Here is a 17076-nt window from a genome sequence, read left to right on the forward strand (position 1 = left end):
AGAAAGAGGAAGGGTTTAGGTGTGCTTCTCAAATTTTTATTTTAAAAAGCTATTTGCATGAAGTATGTCACGAACTTGACACCCACTAACACTCATGTCTGTTCTTGAGAAATGAACTTCAAGAAGAGACTGCACACTTGACTAATTTTAAGGAAGTACTGAATTACTAAAAACAAACTAGCCAGCACATCTCAAGTTCTTCAGCCTGAGCTGAGCTTTGCAGCACAGACCAACACCTCAGTACCAACAGGAAGGCAGAGCCTGGGCAGGAGCGACTCCTGTGCCACCAGCACTTCCCAAAAAACAGCAAAGCACCATCCCCCTCCCGGCTGTTCACACTGTCTGGGGTCAGGTCAGACCTGTATCAGGCTGCCCACATCACCCCTTGGCATGGTGCAGAGCTGAGCCTCTGAAGATCATGTACCACCAACATGAGCTGGGTTAAGGATTTTGTATTACATGCCCTGCCACAGTTTGCGTGGGAAAAAATGTAAAAAAAGGCAAAAAATACAGCTAAAAAAATTACAGAAAGGCAAAACAGATCACATCTTTTCAAAAGGTATGCTGCCAGTGCTATTATTATTATTATGCTATTATTTTTTTTAATTGACAACTACATGGGACAAAGTGCAACTGAATTTTGTGGGTTTTATATAGAATTTTAAAAATCAGACCAAAATGATGCAAAAAGAAAACAGTTAAAAAAAATAAATGTGCAGAAAACTTATAAGCAGGTCTATTTAGGTGAGTAGACATAAAAGATGGTCAAAGATGAAGTAGTTGTAAAAGAAGAAGTGAAAGTCTGAAGTTGTCAAAGCCTAGGAAATCAAACCAAAGCTACACACTTAAAATGTCTGGGCTTTCCACCACCCACCCACCCCCAAGAAAAAAGAAAATGCACATTTACTATTCTGATGCATGATAAGGAGACAGCAGAACCTCTGTGTTAGTTAGCAGAAAATATTACAGAGATAGCCCGAGATGTATATTCAGCTCAGAGGAGAATTCCTCTCTACATACCTCCAAAGTTAAACTTGCTTTCAGAAAAGGAGACATTTCCATGAGAAACACATATTTTCACAGATGTATGCTAACACTAAGGCATTAGAGCTAACAAGGTCTAGAAATGTATAGAGTTAAACAACAGCATCAGCCACAGCACAACAAAAGCTGCACTTCCCAAAGCAGCAAAAGAGCATTTAGAAGTTTATCACATTTCACACCACTCTCCATCAACAGTATATTTCACTTCAATCCATCCTTGTCTCTAACCAGACCAAGTCTTTGAGTCCACGTGATTTACATATGGGGTTGGGGAATGTGCTATCATGTGTGCTTCCCCTTCTATTTAAGGCTTCAGCTGTTATTTATAGAAGCCTGAGGGATTCTTCAATTTCTGAGAGAGAGAGAGATGATCACTGTTTTCCAACCACACTGGAGATGCTAATACTATAACTAAAAAAATACTCAGCTAATAAAAGTATTCTGAAAGCATGACTGATTTCAGCTTACTACCAAAGGAAATTAAAAAGTCTTGATAAAATACTTTCTTATCATGTGCTTTCTACATATTTGTCTTCTTTTTCTGGTGTTCTTGCTGTGCTTGGGCTGTCAGAAACCTAGGTGCTTTCCACATCAAGTGACCAACTTACCAGGAAAGAATTCCACTTTCAATGATTTTCTAAGATCTGCCTTATCTGTGATCTCTCTGGTGCCCAGTGCTCTCTTTTCATAACTCAGGAAATTCCTCGGCGCCTGCCAAAGCCTGCCGTTCTCTAACGCGGCCAAGCGCCAGCTGAATTCTTCACGTGCAGGGTGAGCCAGAAAAATTCTGCCCTGAGGTCTCGTTTGGTTTGGTTTTGTTCTCTCAAATCACATTATCTGGACCAGAAGACACTCTATGTTAATTAACAATTTTAAAAACACCCCAACAAGTAGCTGAGCACCGGACTAATTGGGGTACAAAATAATCACCTTGCCTTGCAGAAGCTACATCAACCATGAGGAAGTTTTGCACCAGTCAGGATTATTCCCCCAGTGCCCACAGGGTTGCTAGGCAGCTTTCTCCTTCCGCATTTATCATGCTCTGGATGCCACGTTAAACAATTTACCTTCGTGCCAAAGCCAACTCGTGCCCCAGCCCAGAGACTCATCTCTGCTGCAGCACATGGGCACTGTGGGGGTCCCCAGACTGGGGTCTGAGACAGCACAGGCAGCCGGCAGGGGGTTCATGACACCAGCGCACTCCAGGTACAACAACTCCTTCACTTTGAAGGAAAAGTTTTAAGAAAGATGCCTGGTGGCACCCCATCTTTCCCTGGGAACACTGAAGGTGTTCTGTTCCAAATACAAATAAATACAAGAAAGCTGAATGCCAAGGGTCATCACAGACTTTGGATTTGCTTTATTTATGCCCTATTTCATGCTGCTTTACCTTCAGGTATACTCTGCCAGAGCTGCTCCCCTCTTGAGTTCCCATTTTCCAAAACTTTCAGCACGTGTTGAATTACCATCTGAGTAGTTTCATTTAACCATGTCCCATAAAAGTGATCTGCATTTCTACAGGGAGAGGGAGGATCTGCTAGACTACTTACTGCTCAGTGACAAAAATTTGGCCCAGATGACAGTGGGAGCATTACCAGGGCAGACTAATCCTGCAGTAGCTATTGTCAGCTTCTTGGTAGTTTTCTCTTTTTCCTTTCCATCTTTCAGGGGGGTCTTCCCACTCCTCGTCTCTTTTTCAGATTTTAAAATGTTGGCATCCCAGATCCCGACAGCTCCATTCAGTGGCTTTGTGTGAATTCATTCCAAGACATTCTTGGCTCATCTCTCCCCAACATCCATGTCAGCAGCCAGCCAGCCAGCCAAAATAAGGCTACTCACGAGCACTTTCCCTTTTTCTTTTATGACCAGTGTTAAAAGTGGCATCATATAAGCCCCTTGTCACAAGCACCAGGTCTTTTCATCCAAGGTACACTGTACACACACCACGTCCTGTATCATCACATCCCCAAGGTCCAGCTTCCTTATCCACTCAGGTAGCACATACCCCATCTGAAGCCTCATTATTCAACATCAGGGTTACTGCAGCAGCCTCTTTCCCAGCTGGATGAGTGGATTCCAGCCCAGGTTCCTGACACTTGTGCCCTTCATCCACATCAGCTCCGGTTCCTTCATTCGCTCCTTTCACCCCTAGGCAGTTGCACACCCCTCATCACCATTTTCAACAACCTCACCCTTCCTTTTGCCTTCATTATCTGCACAATCCCCCTTGGCCTCCAGTCACATCCTGGTGTCAGCCTGCATCTTCCCCATTAGCCAAGGCCTTCCTGTCCTGGGGCTCCCAGCCCTGAGGAAGAGCTCCTTGTAAACATACTCCATGGATTGCACCTTTCTTCTACATCGTCCCAGACAAAACAGAATCACAGAATCCATCAGGCTGAAAAAGACCTCTGAGATCATGAAGTCCAACTTATGACCAAACACCACCATGTCAACCAGACCATGGCACTGAGTGCCCCATCCAGTCTTTCCTTAAACACCTCCATGGACTCCTTCACCTCCCTGGGCAGCCCATTCCAATATCTAATCAGCCCCTCTGTGAAAAGATTCTTCCTAATGTCCAACCTGAACCTCCTGTGGTGCAGCTTAAGCCTCTGTCCTCTTGCTGGATGCCTGGAAGAGAAGACCAATCCCCACCTGGCTACAAGCTCTCTTCAGGCACATGTAGAGGGATAAAGTCACCACTGAGGTGACATTCTCCCCAGGCTGAGCACCCCCAGTTCCCTCAGCTGCTCCTCTGCGCTCCAGACACTTCATCACCTGTGCTGCCCCTCTCTGGACGTGCTCCAGCACCTCAATGTCCTTCCAAAATGGAGGGGCCCAGAACTGGACACCGCACTTGAGGTGTGGCCTCATCAGTGCCCAACAGGGAACAATCCCTGCCCTGGTCCTGCTGGGCACACTACTGCTGATCCAGGCCACGATGCCACTGGCTGCCTTGGCCACCTGGGCACAGACTGGCTCAAGGTTGAACAAGCTGCTGATCCACCGGGAGCTGCTCCTCTCAAGCACAGCCTCACGGCCCTGTCATTTCCTCACGCTCCCTGTTTTAGTCTACAGGCTGCCTGGGCTTTCCTGGCACAACAGCATCCCTCCCTCACACCTCACCGACAGCACGGCTCACGGCTACCCTAACACACACGCTGAGCCCTGCTGACAGCCCCAGAGCAGCCCCTGTCCCGTGAGTCACAGTGACTAATTTCCTACTGCCCTGCGCCGCTGCACAAAGCCGATTGTCCGGCCAGGGTCCTGCCCACGCGGCGCAGGCTCCCACCCCTGCCCCTGCCTCACTGCATTGTTCAAGGTCTTCCTCTGCGGTCAGAGCACCCCTCTCACCCCTGATTACACCATTCTTCCTCTTCCCACAGGCCACCAACTTCTCGTCTAGGGGAAAGGCAAAGCAAAGGTAAGAGGTACAACAAGCCTCTAACACCCCAGCTATGAGAACAGACCAGTATGAATTTTCTAAGCCTGACAATTAGCTTTGGTCACCCAAAGTTCTAATACAGGCCTGAGTGAGACATAATTTTGACATGCGGCTCACCATCCACATTCTGCAGATAGCACCCAGGAGTCCAAGACCCCAAGACTCAGAAAACACACCCCAATGCAGCAAGTAAAACAAGAACACCAAAACAAACCCACTGCCCAAGCAGAGACAAGTCACAAAGCAACACGTGGACGAGCTTCCAGATAGGGTGTAAAAACTAATTGGTGGATTTTTCCAAGATCAAATCATACACACCCACAGACTACAAGCAATATTGCTGGCTGTCAAGTGGAACCACATTTAAAATTACAGTGTTTCAAGATCCAGATGAAAAGTGGATTTAATGCTGGTACCTTACAGAAACTTCTAAAACAAGTTAATTTCAAAACTGCAGATTGTAAGAAAGATGAAATTGGATCCAAGTGTAGGAAAGGAAGCAATTTGGATGTAGCTCATGCTGGAATCACAGCAGCAGCTGTAACTGTGTACACAGAACCTACACCTGAGCTTTGCTGTATCAGTGTTTGAAGGTGCCAAAAAACACACTGGCTAAACAATGACTGTGTCCAGCTTTTAAAGCTGTAATTTAAGAACAGAATACACACGTTTCTGCTGATGTAGAAGAATGGACTAAGAGCTGCAGCCAGCATACCAGCAGAACTTCCAAAGACTACCAGTTGAAAAAAAAAGGAGAAAAAATCCAAACAAACAAAAAAACAAATCAGTGCGTACTGGAAGAAGACAATATTCAAAATTACACCGAGGACTGATTTGACTGTCTCCTCTCTCAGCAGCTCAGAACATACACAAAAGATACAAATGGATAACAGACATCTCATGACATCCTTACTATTCCAAGCAAGTCCCATTTTTGCCCTCAAGCATTTGCTGTTTCTCCAGACTACAAAACAGACCAAACTGACTCACCTCCATCCATCTGCTCTAGATCTACTGAAAACAAATGTGTGATGCAAACCCTTTGCAGTAGGGCCTCAACTACAGAACACACACATATTTATTTTTCTCATAGTATTTAAAGTTAATTATTTATTTTTATGGAAGGATCAAAGGTCATTTCTAGGCAGAGTAACTAAAAATTACTTCCTTGAACAAATGTACTATCCTTAGGAACTTCCCTGCAATGTGATGGCACCACATTATACTGGATTACACAAACCAAAGACACATGGCCAGTAGGTTTTCTTACTGAGAAGGGAAGAGTTCAGCAGGTTACGACACTGCCATTCTCACAAAACAAAAAGGTTTTTATCAGTTTTAAAAACAGCCATTCTACTCAATTATTAGGCATATTTTTTTAATGTCACAGATCTCTACTAACCTGTTGGTCTCCAAGCATCATCAGTGCTCCATTTTACAGGAGTGCTGTATCCTCCTCATGATGATGAGAAACACTTCATTGGGAAATACCTTCTAAGGACAACACAGTCCTATCTCTATCATACAGGAACCTCTCTTTTACTGTCCTGCCTGCCCTTTTTGACCCATGTAGGGCTACTGCCACCCTGCACATCTTTTCTCCCCAGCAGGACCATCAGTTTGACACCACATTCAGCACCTTCCACAAAAAGTCTATGTAAGAACACCCTTTACTCCCTGCTGAAAACTAATTCTTGGTGGCCACAGGAGAAGGTGGCAACCTCATTTCAGACTTGTTTCTGCACTCCCAGATCCTCCACCTGACACTTCCCACAGAAGCCTTTGTGTCACAGATAGAACTGCACAAACACACAAAGCCCTGCTTTTTCTGATGACACTGTACCAGCCCACCAGCACACTGGCAGCTTCTGTAGCCATTTCATTCAGGCCAGCACCTGAGCGTAGGAATGTGCCCTTTGTTGACGGAGTGACAAAATTATCTTTTGTCTCCTTAAAAAGGAAAAAACTCAGAAGTTTCTCTCCTCAATTAGGTAAAAATGACACCTCATAGGACCTTAGGGACTTCACCTCAAACTTAAGGATAGCCAATTAGACAGAAGCCAAAAAATCCCGCCTAAGCAATTTACGAGAAAAAGAAGACAACAAAGGAACTAATCGCTTTTGTGAGGTGTTTTACCAGGAGCAAGAGCCTCTTACACTTAGCTCAGTTTTTCTCTGTAAAGAGCTTTGTTATTTTGCCTTTTATTAAAACTTTTCTGTTTCCAACACTGCCACAGAAGCCATCCTGATGACTTTATACCATCTGAAGTAGCTGAGCTATCTCGAGTGTGATATAGATCTCCAAGAACTTATAAGACCTAGCTCGAAGAGACCATTCTGTCACCTGAGTTTTTGCACTGCCCTGCACGATGACATCTGCAGACACCCTCAGGTGAGTGCATGGAGCACACCAGGAGTGGTAGGCAGCATGACAGGAAAACAGGATTCCTATAAAAAGCAGGATGATAAAAACAAGAAAAAGCTTCTCTGCTACCTGCTTCAGTTCACCCTGCAAGGCTGGAACACAAAGACTCACTTTCACTGACACCCCTGTGAAAAACCCAGGACCTGCACACATTTTCAGCTCGAGTTCACAGCCAGGTCTGGCGTCTGGCCCGAATCCTGCCCCGCAGCCACTTCTGGCCGAGCTCGGCTCTATCTCACAGCCCCATCACCCCGGCAGAAGAAAAGGAGAAGAGGAACAGGCTGCTTGCAGCACGCTGCCAGCTCCGGACCCTCGTTACATAATGCTAAAAATAAAGTCCAGGAGCGACCAGCCACGCTTGCGAGTAGCACCCACAGCACGGCCGCTGCCGCTGGTGGAGTTCATGCCACGAAAGGCACAGAGCTCGGCTGATTGCCGCTGCCCACGCAGCCCCAGCGCCGAGCACAAGGACCCACAGTCTCGAACGTCAACAGGTGTTGCGTTCTTATTCAAAATATTTATTTAGCCAGATTCCTGCTATTATTCCCAGGCCAAGACGGTCCCATAAAGCAGGGCCAAGATGGGACTGGATTCAGCAAGCTGCCTGAGAGCTCTTTTAAGAGCACAAACACTACTTCAGCGTATAAGCTAAGAAAAGAATGGCACAGTTGGAGCCTCTTGACTAATTCTCCTGTTTATATCCAAATAAGAGGGCACTGTGGAACCTCTCTCTCCCCTTGGCAAGCTGTGAATTTCACTTGGACGCAGCCAACCCCTATAGATGGGACCTTGTGGCTACCCCACAGAAGATTTCGGCCAGAAAGGGTAGCGAGGACATGCGGTTGAAAGCGGACCAGAAGCACAACAAGGGTTTGTGCGCTGACATCTCAGGGAGGACGGAGCGGAATGAAAATCAGCCTGCCCGGGCTCCAGGACGGCTCCGCGCCAGCCGCCCGCGGGTCGGAGGTGGCCGGGGCCCGCAGGGACAGCGATGCCGTGGGACGAACGGCGGGGAGAACGCGATTTACAGCGCCCAGGAGAGCCCCGAAAGCGAGCGCCCGTGTGTGGCCAGAGGCAGGTCCCGGCCCGCGCCCCGTGCCCGCGGCGCCAGCGCTCGGCGGCGACCGACCCCTCGCACCCCACCGGGCTGGCCGCCCCCCGCTTGCCTTGAGCTGGGACTTGGAGACCTTCCCGCTGCGGTCGAGGTCGAGGGCGGTGAAGGCGTGCCAGATGGACTTGAGCAGCTCCTCCTTGAGCCCCACCATGGCCGGCCCGCTCCCGGCCCGCTCCCGCCGCCGCTGCTGTGCCCCGGCCTGCGCCGGCCCCGGGGGCGCGGCCCGGCCCGGCCCCGCTGGCGCCGCCCCGGCAGCCACGGCCCGCCCCGCGGCCCGCGCCCCTCAGCGCCGCTCGGCCCTGCGCCTCCGCGCCTCCCTGCCCGGCTTCCTCTGCTGCCGCAGGTCTGTCTTTTATTCTTACTAGGAAATGCACACGGTTAAATGGACAAGAGCTCGATCCTGTCCCTTTCAGTTTATTGCTGATGGCTCGGTGTAACATGGGGGAGTAAATCAACATTAGTCGCTTTACTGTTCTTCAGCGCAGTTAAAACACTGTTCAGAGTTTTCACCTCAGATGAGATAGTAAATAAAACAGTCTTGTCATTGTGACATACTACTGGAAAGATAAAATAAGCACGACATGGTAATGCAGGTTGTCGCGAATATATATCAGTGAGCCTGATGCTGTTCTGTCTTTCCAAATAATTCCCCCTTGAAAACTGCGGGTTTTTGAAGAACGGGAATACAGTTGAGTCCGTGAATGGAATTTATGAAAGTCTCAGGTCCAATGTTCCCAGCAGGGTGTACCTCACAGTGAGGAGAGCAGCTTTCCTCTTGGAATTTTTCTGCCCCACAAACAGCTTGGAAGGAAGGCTGTGCACAGCCGGAGAGAGCACAGTGCAATCCCGGTGCAGGGAGAGAGCTAAGAACACCTCCTGCTCCACTACCTCCAGAGCAGGAGCCCGACAAAACGTGACCAAGAGGAAGGAGTTGTGTTGTTGGAAGTATTTTTGAGAGTTGTTGGGTGTTTGGGGTAGGTTTTTTGTGCTAAGTTTTCTTTAGTGCTGTGGGTTGGGAATAAGCACTGGTGAGGGCAGTGGCTGTGCAAGGACTTCAACAGAGATTATTAAGACAAAATAAAATTATGCATAATTTCTTCTGCATGTTGTAGGAAAAGCAAATTATTAGTTATGATGTATGTGCTGTGGTCTCAATGGTCTTTTTTCCATGTATGAGTCCCTGTTTTTTTGGCTAAGTGGTGTATTGGTCTGTCTACTTAGCCAAAAATACCTCTTCAGAAGAGCTTTGGGGAGAGAAATGGAATGGCCTCTTTGTACATCTTGATGGATGTCTTCAGCATTTCAGTCTGAAGAGCAAATACCATAAATCTTGTCAGCACCACAGCCAGGATCCAAACCCCAAATGCACTGGAGCCCTGGGCCCAAACAGGAGCCACGCACTTTCCTTGCAGAAAAGGACAGTGAGGGAGAAGAAATGAAGGATGATGGGCATGGTCTTAGAAGGTAGAAAACTCTCTAACACTTACTGACTGACAGGCTGAGAAATATGACTCCTGCATGCACTATTTCCTGCAATTGATAGAAAAATTCACACTTTTCTGTCTCTGTAACCCACATACATTGCTCTGAACACTGTCATTCACAGAACACAGTCTGTGTTCACTTGAAGGTTTTATTTTAATTGATTTCACACAGAACCATTAAGATCCCAAACTCAAGACATGTTATAAACAGCAGGGGAAAAATTAGGTTTTGCCTGATTTTAGTCTTCGGTCAATTGCATCATCAGAACAAAAATAGCACTCCAAGTGAAATAGTTCTGGCAGGTAGTGTTTGACAACTGTTTTGTACCAGGTGGTGCTGGTTTATTGTGATTCCAGTAAGAAAGGCACTCAGATTCTAAAGTGTCACTTAAAATACCATTTATTGCAGCCAGCATTATTACGGAGTGTAGATAACCTTCAGGAATGTTGTCCAGCATCAACCAGGTGCAGCACATCACGCAGACCCTGCCCATGGGAAATTTACACCATTTTGGTCATTTAAGCTATGACAGGATTTTTGTACAAGGAGACAACTCTGTACATCATTTCTATGGCCAAACATAAAACGTGTTCACACCAGAGCCCTTTGCTGCCATTTTCAGATCAAGTGCAGGGCATGCAGGGGTTGTCATTGCAGGTACCACGTAGGACCTGCCCAAAAATCCTGTGGGATTATCAGGCAGGGAGATTTGTCCTCTGTGGGTGTGGAGGCCAGGCTGGACAGACAGCACAGCTCAGCACAAGCTGGAAGTCACAGGCCTCACTTGCATGGACCACTGATCCTCCGGGTGCAGCGGGCCAGGAGCAGGGCAGGTGAGCAGACAGCAAAGCCTGGAAGTAATTCTAATTCTCATAGGTGATGAATCATACGATTGGTTTTCTGTATGTGATGGAGACTATAACCATCCAGAGATTTTTATTCTTTAGAGATATCTTTTAGAGATGTTACAGCCTCCCAGCAGCACAGTCAGTTGCCAAACACAATCTGCCCTATTCACTGAGCATACCCTAACAGCCTTTCCCCCCTCCTTTTTCCCAGCCTTTTGCTCCATAATTTATTCAGGGCTTTGGAATCCACAAATAATTATTTATACTCTTTCCTCAAGATGGATACTCTGAACTAAATGATTAACATAAAAAATTACTTTGATAAAATTTCCTAATGAATCTGATTTGCTAACATTACAGCTGTTACCATTACCAGAAACATCTGCCATCCTAAAATACATTAGCATTTCCCCAATTAGAAGACAGCTATTCCACTAAAGAAGGAAAGAGACAACTTTTATACATGCAGATAAGTTGCTAGCTGAGCACCCACAAGGTCACCAGTAAACACAGAAGACCCTTCCTAAAGTGCATTAAAATAAAATTAGAGTCTGTGAAAAGTCACTAAAGAAAAGCAATTAATGTAGTTCACACATGAATCTTCTAATGGCAGGGACTTAATCTCTGCTTTGAACAGAGTTCAGTGATTTTTTTTGGCATTTTCAGTTTGGATTTTTGGTAAAAACAAGAGTGCAAAAACAAAATTGCCCACAAATTGTAGTAAACAATGAAACCCCACCCCACCCACACATATAAAAACCAACCAACCAACCAAAAAAAAAAAAAAAAAAACCAAAAAAAACCAAAAACCAAACCAACCAATCAAACAAACAAACAAAAAACTTCCAGAAAAAACCCACTAAAACTGTGTGCTGCTTTTCATTTTCTCTTCATTCTTTTTGCTGGCTTCTGTTACTCCTGATTTAAATGACATGCTAAAATCCTTTGCCAGAACAGGATTTGTTTTCCACTCAGAATATAAATAGTCCCATTCAGGTCACTAGGTTAGCAGTCCGTGCTTAAATGTTTCATTAAAATGAATGGTTTATACGAGTCTCAGCTGCTCCAGCACTTGGTAGGTTAATCAAGAGGATGCTTACAAGATGTGCATAAAGGTTAATCAAGAGGATGCTTACAAGTTGTGCATAAACCTAGCACATGGTTTTATACAGCCATACTCATATTTAAATCCTCTGCGTTTTTATAGGATGGAACTAACTGAGAAAAACCAGTTAAAGTGAAGTTCACATGCAGACAAACTTGCTGTGGAATGAAACCTTTGCTTTTCATGCTTACCCAAAATAGCTTTAACAAAGTTACAGGACTAACTGCATCCACACCCAAAGTGTGAGTTATTTTAAGGAACCCTTCTATTTTGATGTGCTAATCTGGATCTTTGCTTATCAAAGACTTTACATTCTGAACCTTTGAAGATAAGATTGACATGTAATGCATTAACCATTAATTAACAGCAATCACACTTAACCAAGAAACCCTTGATAGCACTACATGAACTCTAAATTGCTTGCCTGGTACAAAAGCAAGTTCTGATGCAACTTCACATACTTCTGCTTTTCCTGAAAGTTGTCTGAGAGCTCAGCAACTTCATTTAAAATCTGTGCTTATTCTAATTTTGTTTCCTCGCTGCAGTTAAAAACATGACTGAGGGGAGGGAAGACTGGCCCGGTGTCACAGAGTGACTCACAGTTTCAGGAAAGAGCTTTAGTTAGACCCTGCTGAGGCTCAGCCTTGAGGGGTCAATCACTTTTCTCTTGGTCCTCTTTGCAGAAGCTTAATTACTCCTTGTTAGCCAAATAATAAGTATTTGTCAGGGAAGTTCTAACCAGAGGAAAGATTACGCACTTGAACCGTTACTAATTTTGTTTTATGCCACTGAGTCAGTTAAACTGACATCAAGGAAAGAATTCCAGCACTTCAGTTCTCTGCTCATTGTTAGCCCGGGGAAAATCTTCCCAGCCGTGGCTAGAACAGTCATTTTCATTCTCCACAGCAAAACTAAAGGGGAGCAAAAAGAAATTTAAGACCGTTAAGGCAACTTTGCAGCAAACTGTGTTTCCAATATCTGCCACTTCACAGCAATGTTTCAGGAGAAAATAAAACTGAAGCAAATGCTGGGGTTTATTATTAATGTGTTCATTTCTGAATAGACTACTCTTGCCATAAAACATCTCCAGGAAACATTGGGGGAGAGCGTTAAAAGCAGTAAGCATGTTTGACATAATAGCATGACCCAATCCTCAAGTCATCTGAGGAATTTGTCTCTTCTGTTATTTTAAAATACTTCAGTAGTTTTAGGTGAAAAAGGAAGCAGTATTAGATGCTGAATCAGAATAGCAGTTTAGTCTCTCCTAGAAAAAAAAAAGAAAAAAAAAGTGAATTTTCCATTCCCTTCTAAGACTTTCAGAGCCGTCTTTAAAGGGATTACAGCAAGGCACACCTATTTCACTGTGGTTTTCTACTATTTATACACATGTGCACAATACATGTATTTTTATTTAAACTTCAGAAAACAAGCATAATGTAGGGGCAAAACATCAGGTTACCTTTCAGTTCCTCCCTGGTAACACACTTCTTACTCTGCACTTCCAGCTGATAAGGTATTTCTCACCAAGTTACAGGATTCTCCATAGAGAACAAAATACCACAGACACCTTACCTGCAGAGAGGAAGAGGAAATTCACCCATGTGTGCTGCAGTATCACATCTTTTGGAGTAGAAACTGCAAAGAGAAATAGCCAATGGAAAAAGCCATTTAAGCAGGGTTGATGTAGAAGAATGTCAGTGAGAATCAAGGAATCTTCAATGTTGGAAAAGACCTCCAGCATCATTGGCCCCCTGTAAACCCATCACTGCCATGTTCACCACTAAACCATTTTCCTCAGTGCCACGTCCACATGTTTTTTGACTTCCAGGGGTGGTGCTTCCACCACTTCTGTGCACAGCCTGTTCCAATGCCTAATAACCTTTTCAGTGAAGAAATTTTTCCTGATGTCCCGTCTAAACCTCTCCTGGAGCAGCTTGAGGCCGTTTCCTGTTGTCCTGTCACTGTTACCTGGAGGAAGCGACTGATCCCCACCTGGCTACAGCCTCCTTTTAAGCAGTTGCAGAGAGCAACCAGGTCTGCCCTGAGCCTCTTTTTCTCCATGCTCAACACCCCCAGCTCCCTCAGCTGCTTCTCACAGGACAGGACACAGCCTGGAGGTGAGTCACAGGGGGACAGTCCCTGCCCTGGCTCTGCTGGCCGCCTATTTATGACACAGACCAGGATGCCCTTGGCCTTCTTGGCCCACTCTGGCTCATGTTCAGCCGCTGTGGACCAGCATCCCCAAGTCCTGTTCCCTGAGCAGCTTTCCAGCCACTCTGCCCACAGCCTGCAGCGCTGCCCGGGGTTGTTGTGACCCAAGGGCAGGACCTGTCACTTGCCTTGTTGAACCTCATACAATGGCCTTGGCCCATCAATCCGCCCTTGACCCAAGGTCGACAGGATCAAAAGGAGTTTAAAATCCCATGTGCTAAGGCATGGATCAAATATATGGGGAGATTCTGCCCTGAATCTAAGTAGATGAGAATGAAAAGAGGCAAGAGGAAAGAGCTGCAGAGGCAGAAACATCACCTAAGGTTGGTGACGCTGCTAAAGGCTGGGAATAGCAGGTGTTTCTCCTGTCCCCCCATCCCTATCCTGTGAAACGCCTTGCCTAAAATGCTGTCATTAGTGGTGCCTTCTGCTGTCCGTAAATCAATAGATGAACAAGATCTTCTCCATCAGGATGCAGGCTGAACACGTAGAATCTTCCTGTGTATAAATTCAGCAACAGCAGCAGGTTTTATGTCCATTAGCTCCCTTGTCTGGCAGCGGTCTGAGGGATACACAGGAGATCATTAATCAGAGTCAGGCCACTTAGTCTGCTTTCATCTTGACTCAAAGAGAAATCAGTTTAGACCAGCACGATAATTCAGATGTCATGCTAAATGCTCATATTGTGTATTGTAAGGCAGTCAAATGACAGGCAAAAGGAAGATCTTTGGAGCCAATGCTTCAGCTTTTTCAAGACTATCCAGAATCTCAAGTTCATTTTTGGGTGTGTACAATCTCAGATCTCTGAGCAACATGTTAAACAATGATAAATTGCTTCCTGTTTAATTAGGCCCAGCAATATTCTCTCCTCGGGGCACCTCCCTTTCCCCTAGCCCAGTCCCATTATACTTTGGGAAGATAGAATCTCCATCCAGTTCCAGCTCTCAGCCAGAAGCTGTTTCCTGAGTGCTGTCCTGCCCAGTTTCCTCCTGCTTTCTCTGTGCCACCTTTCTGGAGCTGAGGACCTTCGCTCGGCTCGGCAGCTCCCTCGGGGGGCTCAGCCCTGATTTCTCTCTGCTGGCCATGTTTAGACCCGGCTCCTCAAGGCCAGTTACAGCAGGGATATTTGTAGGTAGCACACACAGGGGTTTATTAAACACGTGCAGACATTACACACCAAACCACATACACAGACACGTGGTGAGGGTGCCCTTTCCAAGCCTACACAACCAGAGGGGTGAGTGGGGATGGACAAATGAAAAGACTCTTACCTGAGCTACTGCTGGCAAGAATGCTCAGTCACTGCTGCAGAACAGGACGATGCCTTCTGACAATCAGGGTCGAGTGTCACACCAGCACACAAACACTTCAAAGACAAAATTCAGTGCACAGTTAACAGTTTTGTCCAGCAGGTGTTGCTGGAGACTACAAAACACATTCAGCCAAGATCCAGCTGGCCAGCTTTTGGGAGGATGTCAAACACATCATGGGTGCCCCCCTGCCCCAGATCAGCAAGGACAAGGTGCCTCAGTATCCTTCTCTTCATGAAACTTTTCCGTGTTATAAAGTAATGCAAGTGTGACATTGAAATCCTGCTTTGGAATATACAAGCAGTGCCTAACTCCATTTCTAAGTGGAGGTAAAACTTGTCTGTGACTTCCAAAATAAGCCAACTTGACAGTAAGCTTTCAGGTTCTACATTTTAGTGATTCAGATCCATTCCAGCTAATAGGACAACAGGATACTTGGAAACTGAAAAATGAACCCAACAAAAACTGTAAAAAAACCTAAACAACTGCTGGTGTGGGGATACCTTCCCAAAACCAAACCAAAACAAACATACAAAAATGACCTCCAATTGTATTTCGACAGTAATGGCATAAACAGAATTTCATGTAGTATTTGAATCCCAGATGTGATTCAATATTTTTTTAGGTATACCATTTATGAAAAATTCCATGGTTTAGCCTGCAAACTCATCAGTATTTCTACAGACAGTGGAAGGGTTTGAATTGCAAGATGAATTATCCAAACAGTGAATCAGTCCTTGATACTTGAAATTAATTTTTCTGTGTTAAATGGTGCTGTGTCTTTACAGGAAGCTGAGTCTGCAGGAGCTTTAGTCCATCACACCACCCACTTTTTGGTCAGAAGATGCAGAAAGACGGAGCAAGACCAAGCAGCTGGTGTCATCCAGTAATGAATCATTAGAAGATGGAGAAGACAGAGGAGCAGACAAATGTCTAGAGGAGGTGGGGGTATGAAATACATGCTTTTAAGTATTTTTACATTCACTTTGAGTTCTTCATGAAGTCATGCAGTCTGATCAATAAATTTAAGCATGGGAAATTTAAGCTAGATAAATTCAAGAGAAATATGGTTAAACATTAAATGTAGCTATTTTGAAGAACACATTTGCCACCCAACTCTAATGCTTGCTTCTTAAATTCAGCTAAAGCTTTCCTCTCCAACACCATGCTTGGCTGAATCTCAACTAATACTTAACTCTACATTTTTGTGAGAGTTGAGAAGTTCCTCCTTCCACCTGCAAAGGCAACTACAGATAAGTTCTGCTCAACTACAGGTAAGTTTGGCCCAAGTCTTCTTTTTGCAATAATTTGTAAGCTGCCAAAATTACTGTCAGATTGTTCCTGTTAAAAAAAAGAAAACTCCTTCAATGTCAGTAAAAATAGATACCACTTCTTACTCAGTAAACATCTGAATCGTGAATCACTGGATGCTGGGAATATTCATGGGAAGCATTAACACACACTTCCCAAATTCTCTGCTCCTTCCCACTAGCCACCATTGCAGTCAGGATTCACTGCCTCACCACCTGCATCAGAAAGCTCATGAAAACTTGAGATAAAATTTCACAATTGTTACTGCTCCCATAAACTACTTCAGAACCCTGAAATGCCTTTTTAAAGAAATGCCTTTTTAAATACTGTCCTTGGCACACAGGAAAAAGTTAAAATATCTAAAGTCACTTCAGTCCTATGGTTTAAGCTGGGCACCCTTCAATGGCACACAAAAGCTGTGACCAGCACTAGAATAGACCCACAGAATTTTTTAGGTGGAAAATACCCTTAAGATCATGGAATCCAGCTGTTAACCCAGCACTGCCGAGTCCACCACTCAACCATGTCCCTAAGTGCCACATTCACACAGCTTTTAAATAACCCCGGGGGTGGTGACACCACCACTTCCCTGGGCAGCCAGCTCCAATGCTTGACAACTGTTTCAGTGGAGAAATGGTTCCTCATATCCCATCTAAACCCTCCCTGGCACAACCTGAGGCTGTTTCCTCTTGTCCTTGTTACTTGGAAAAAGAAGCCGACCCCCACCTGGCTATTATCTCTGTTCAGGCAGTTGTAGAGAGTGATAAGGTCCTCCTGA

General features: G+C 45.2%; 1 protein-coding gene across 1 annotated transcript in view; it reads right to left on the reverse strand.

The window, feature by feature from the left end:
- SWAP70 (switching B cell complex subunit SWAP70) overlaps positions 1-8271 on the reverse strand; it is a 36371-nt gene extending 28100 nt beyond the window's left edge. The window contains exon 1 of the mRNA XM_038138471.1: positions 8081-8271. Within this exon, the coding sequence (XP_037994399.1) occupies positions 8081-8179 (99 nt within the window). The 5' untranslated portion in view covers positions 8180-8271. The remainder of the gene's footprint in view (positions 1-8080) is intronic.
- Between the last annotated feature and the right edge of the window lie 8805 nt (positions 8272-17076).

The sequence above is a fragment of the Motacilla alba genome, chromosome 5 (assembly GCF_015832195.1).
Source record: "Motacilla alba alba isolate MOTALB_02 chromosome 5, Motacilla_alba_V1.0_pri, whole genome shotgun sequence".
In the NCBI taxonomy this organism is placed as follows: Eukaryota; Metazoa; Chordata; class Aves; order Passeriformes; family Motacillidae; genus Motacilla; species Motacilla alba.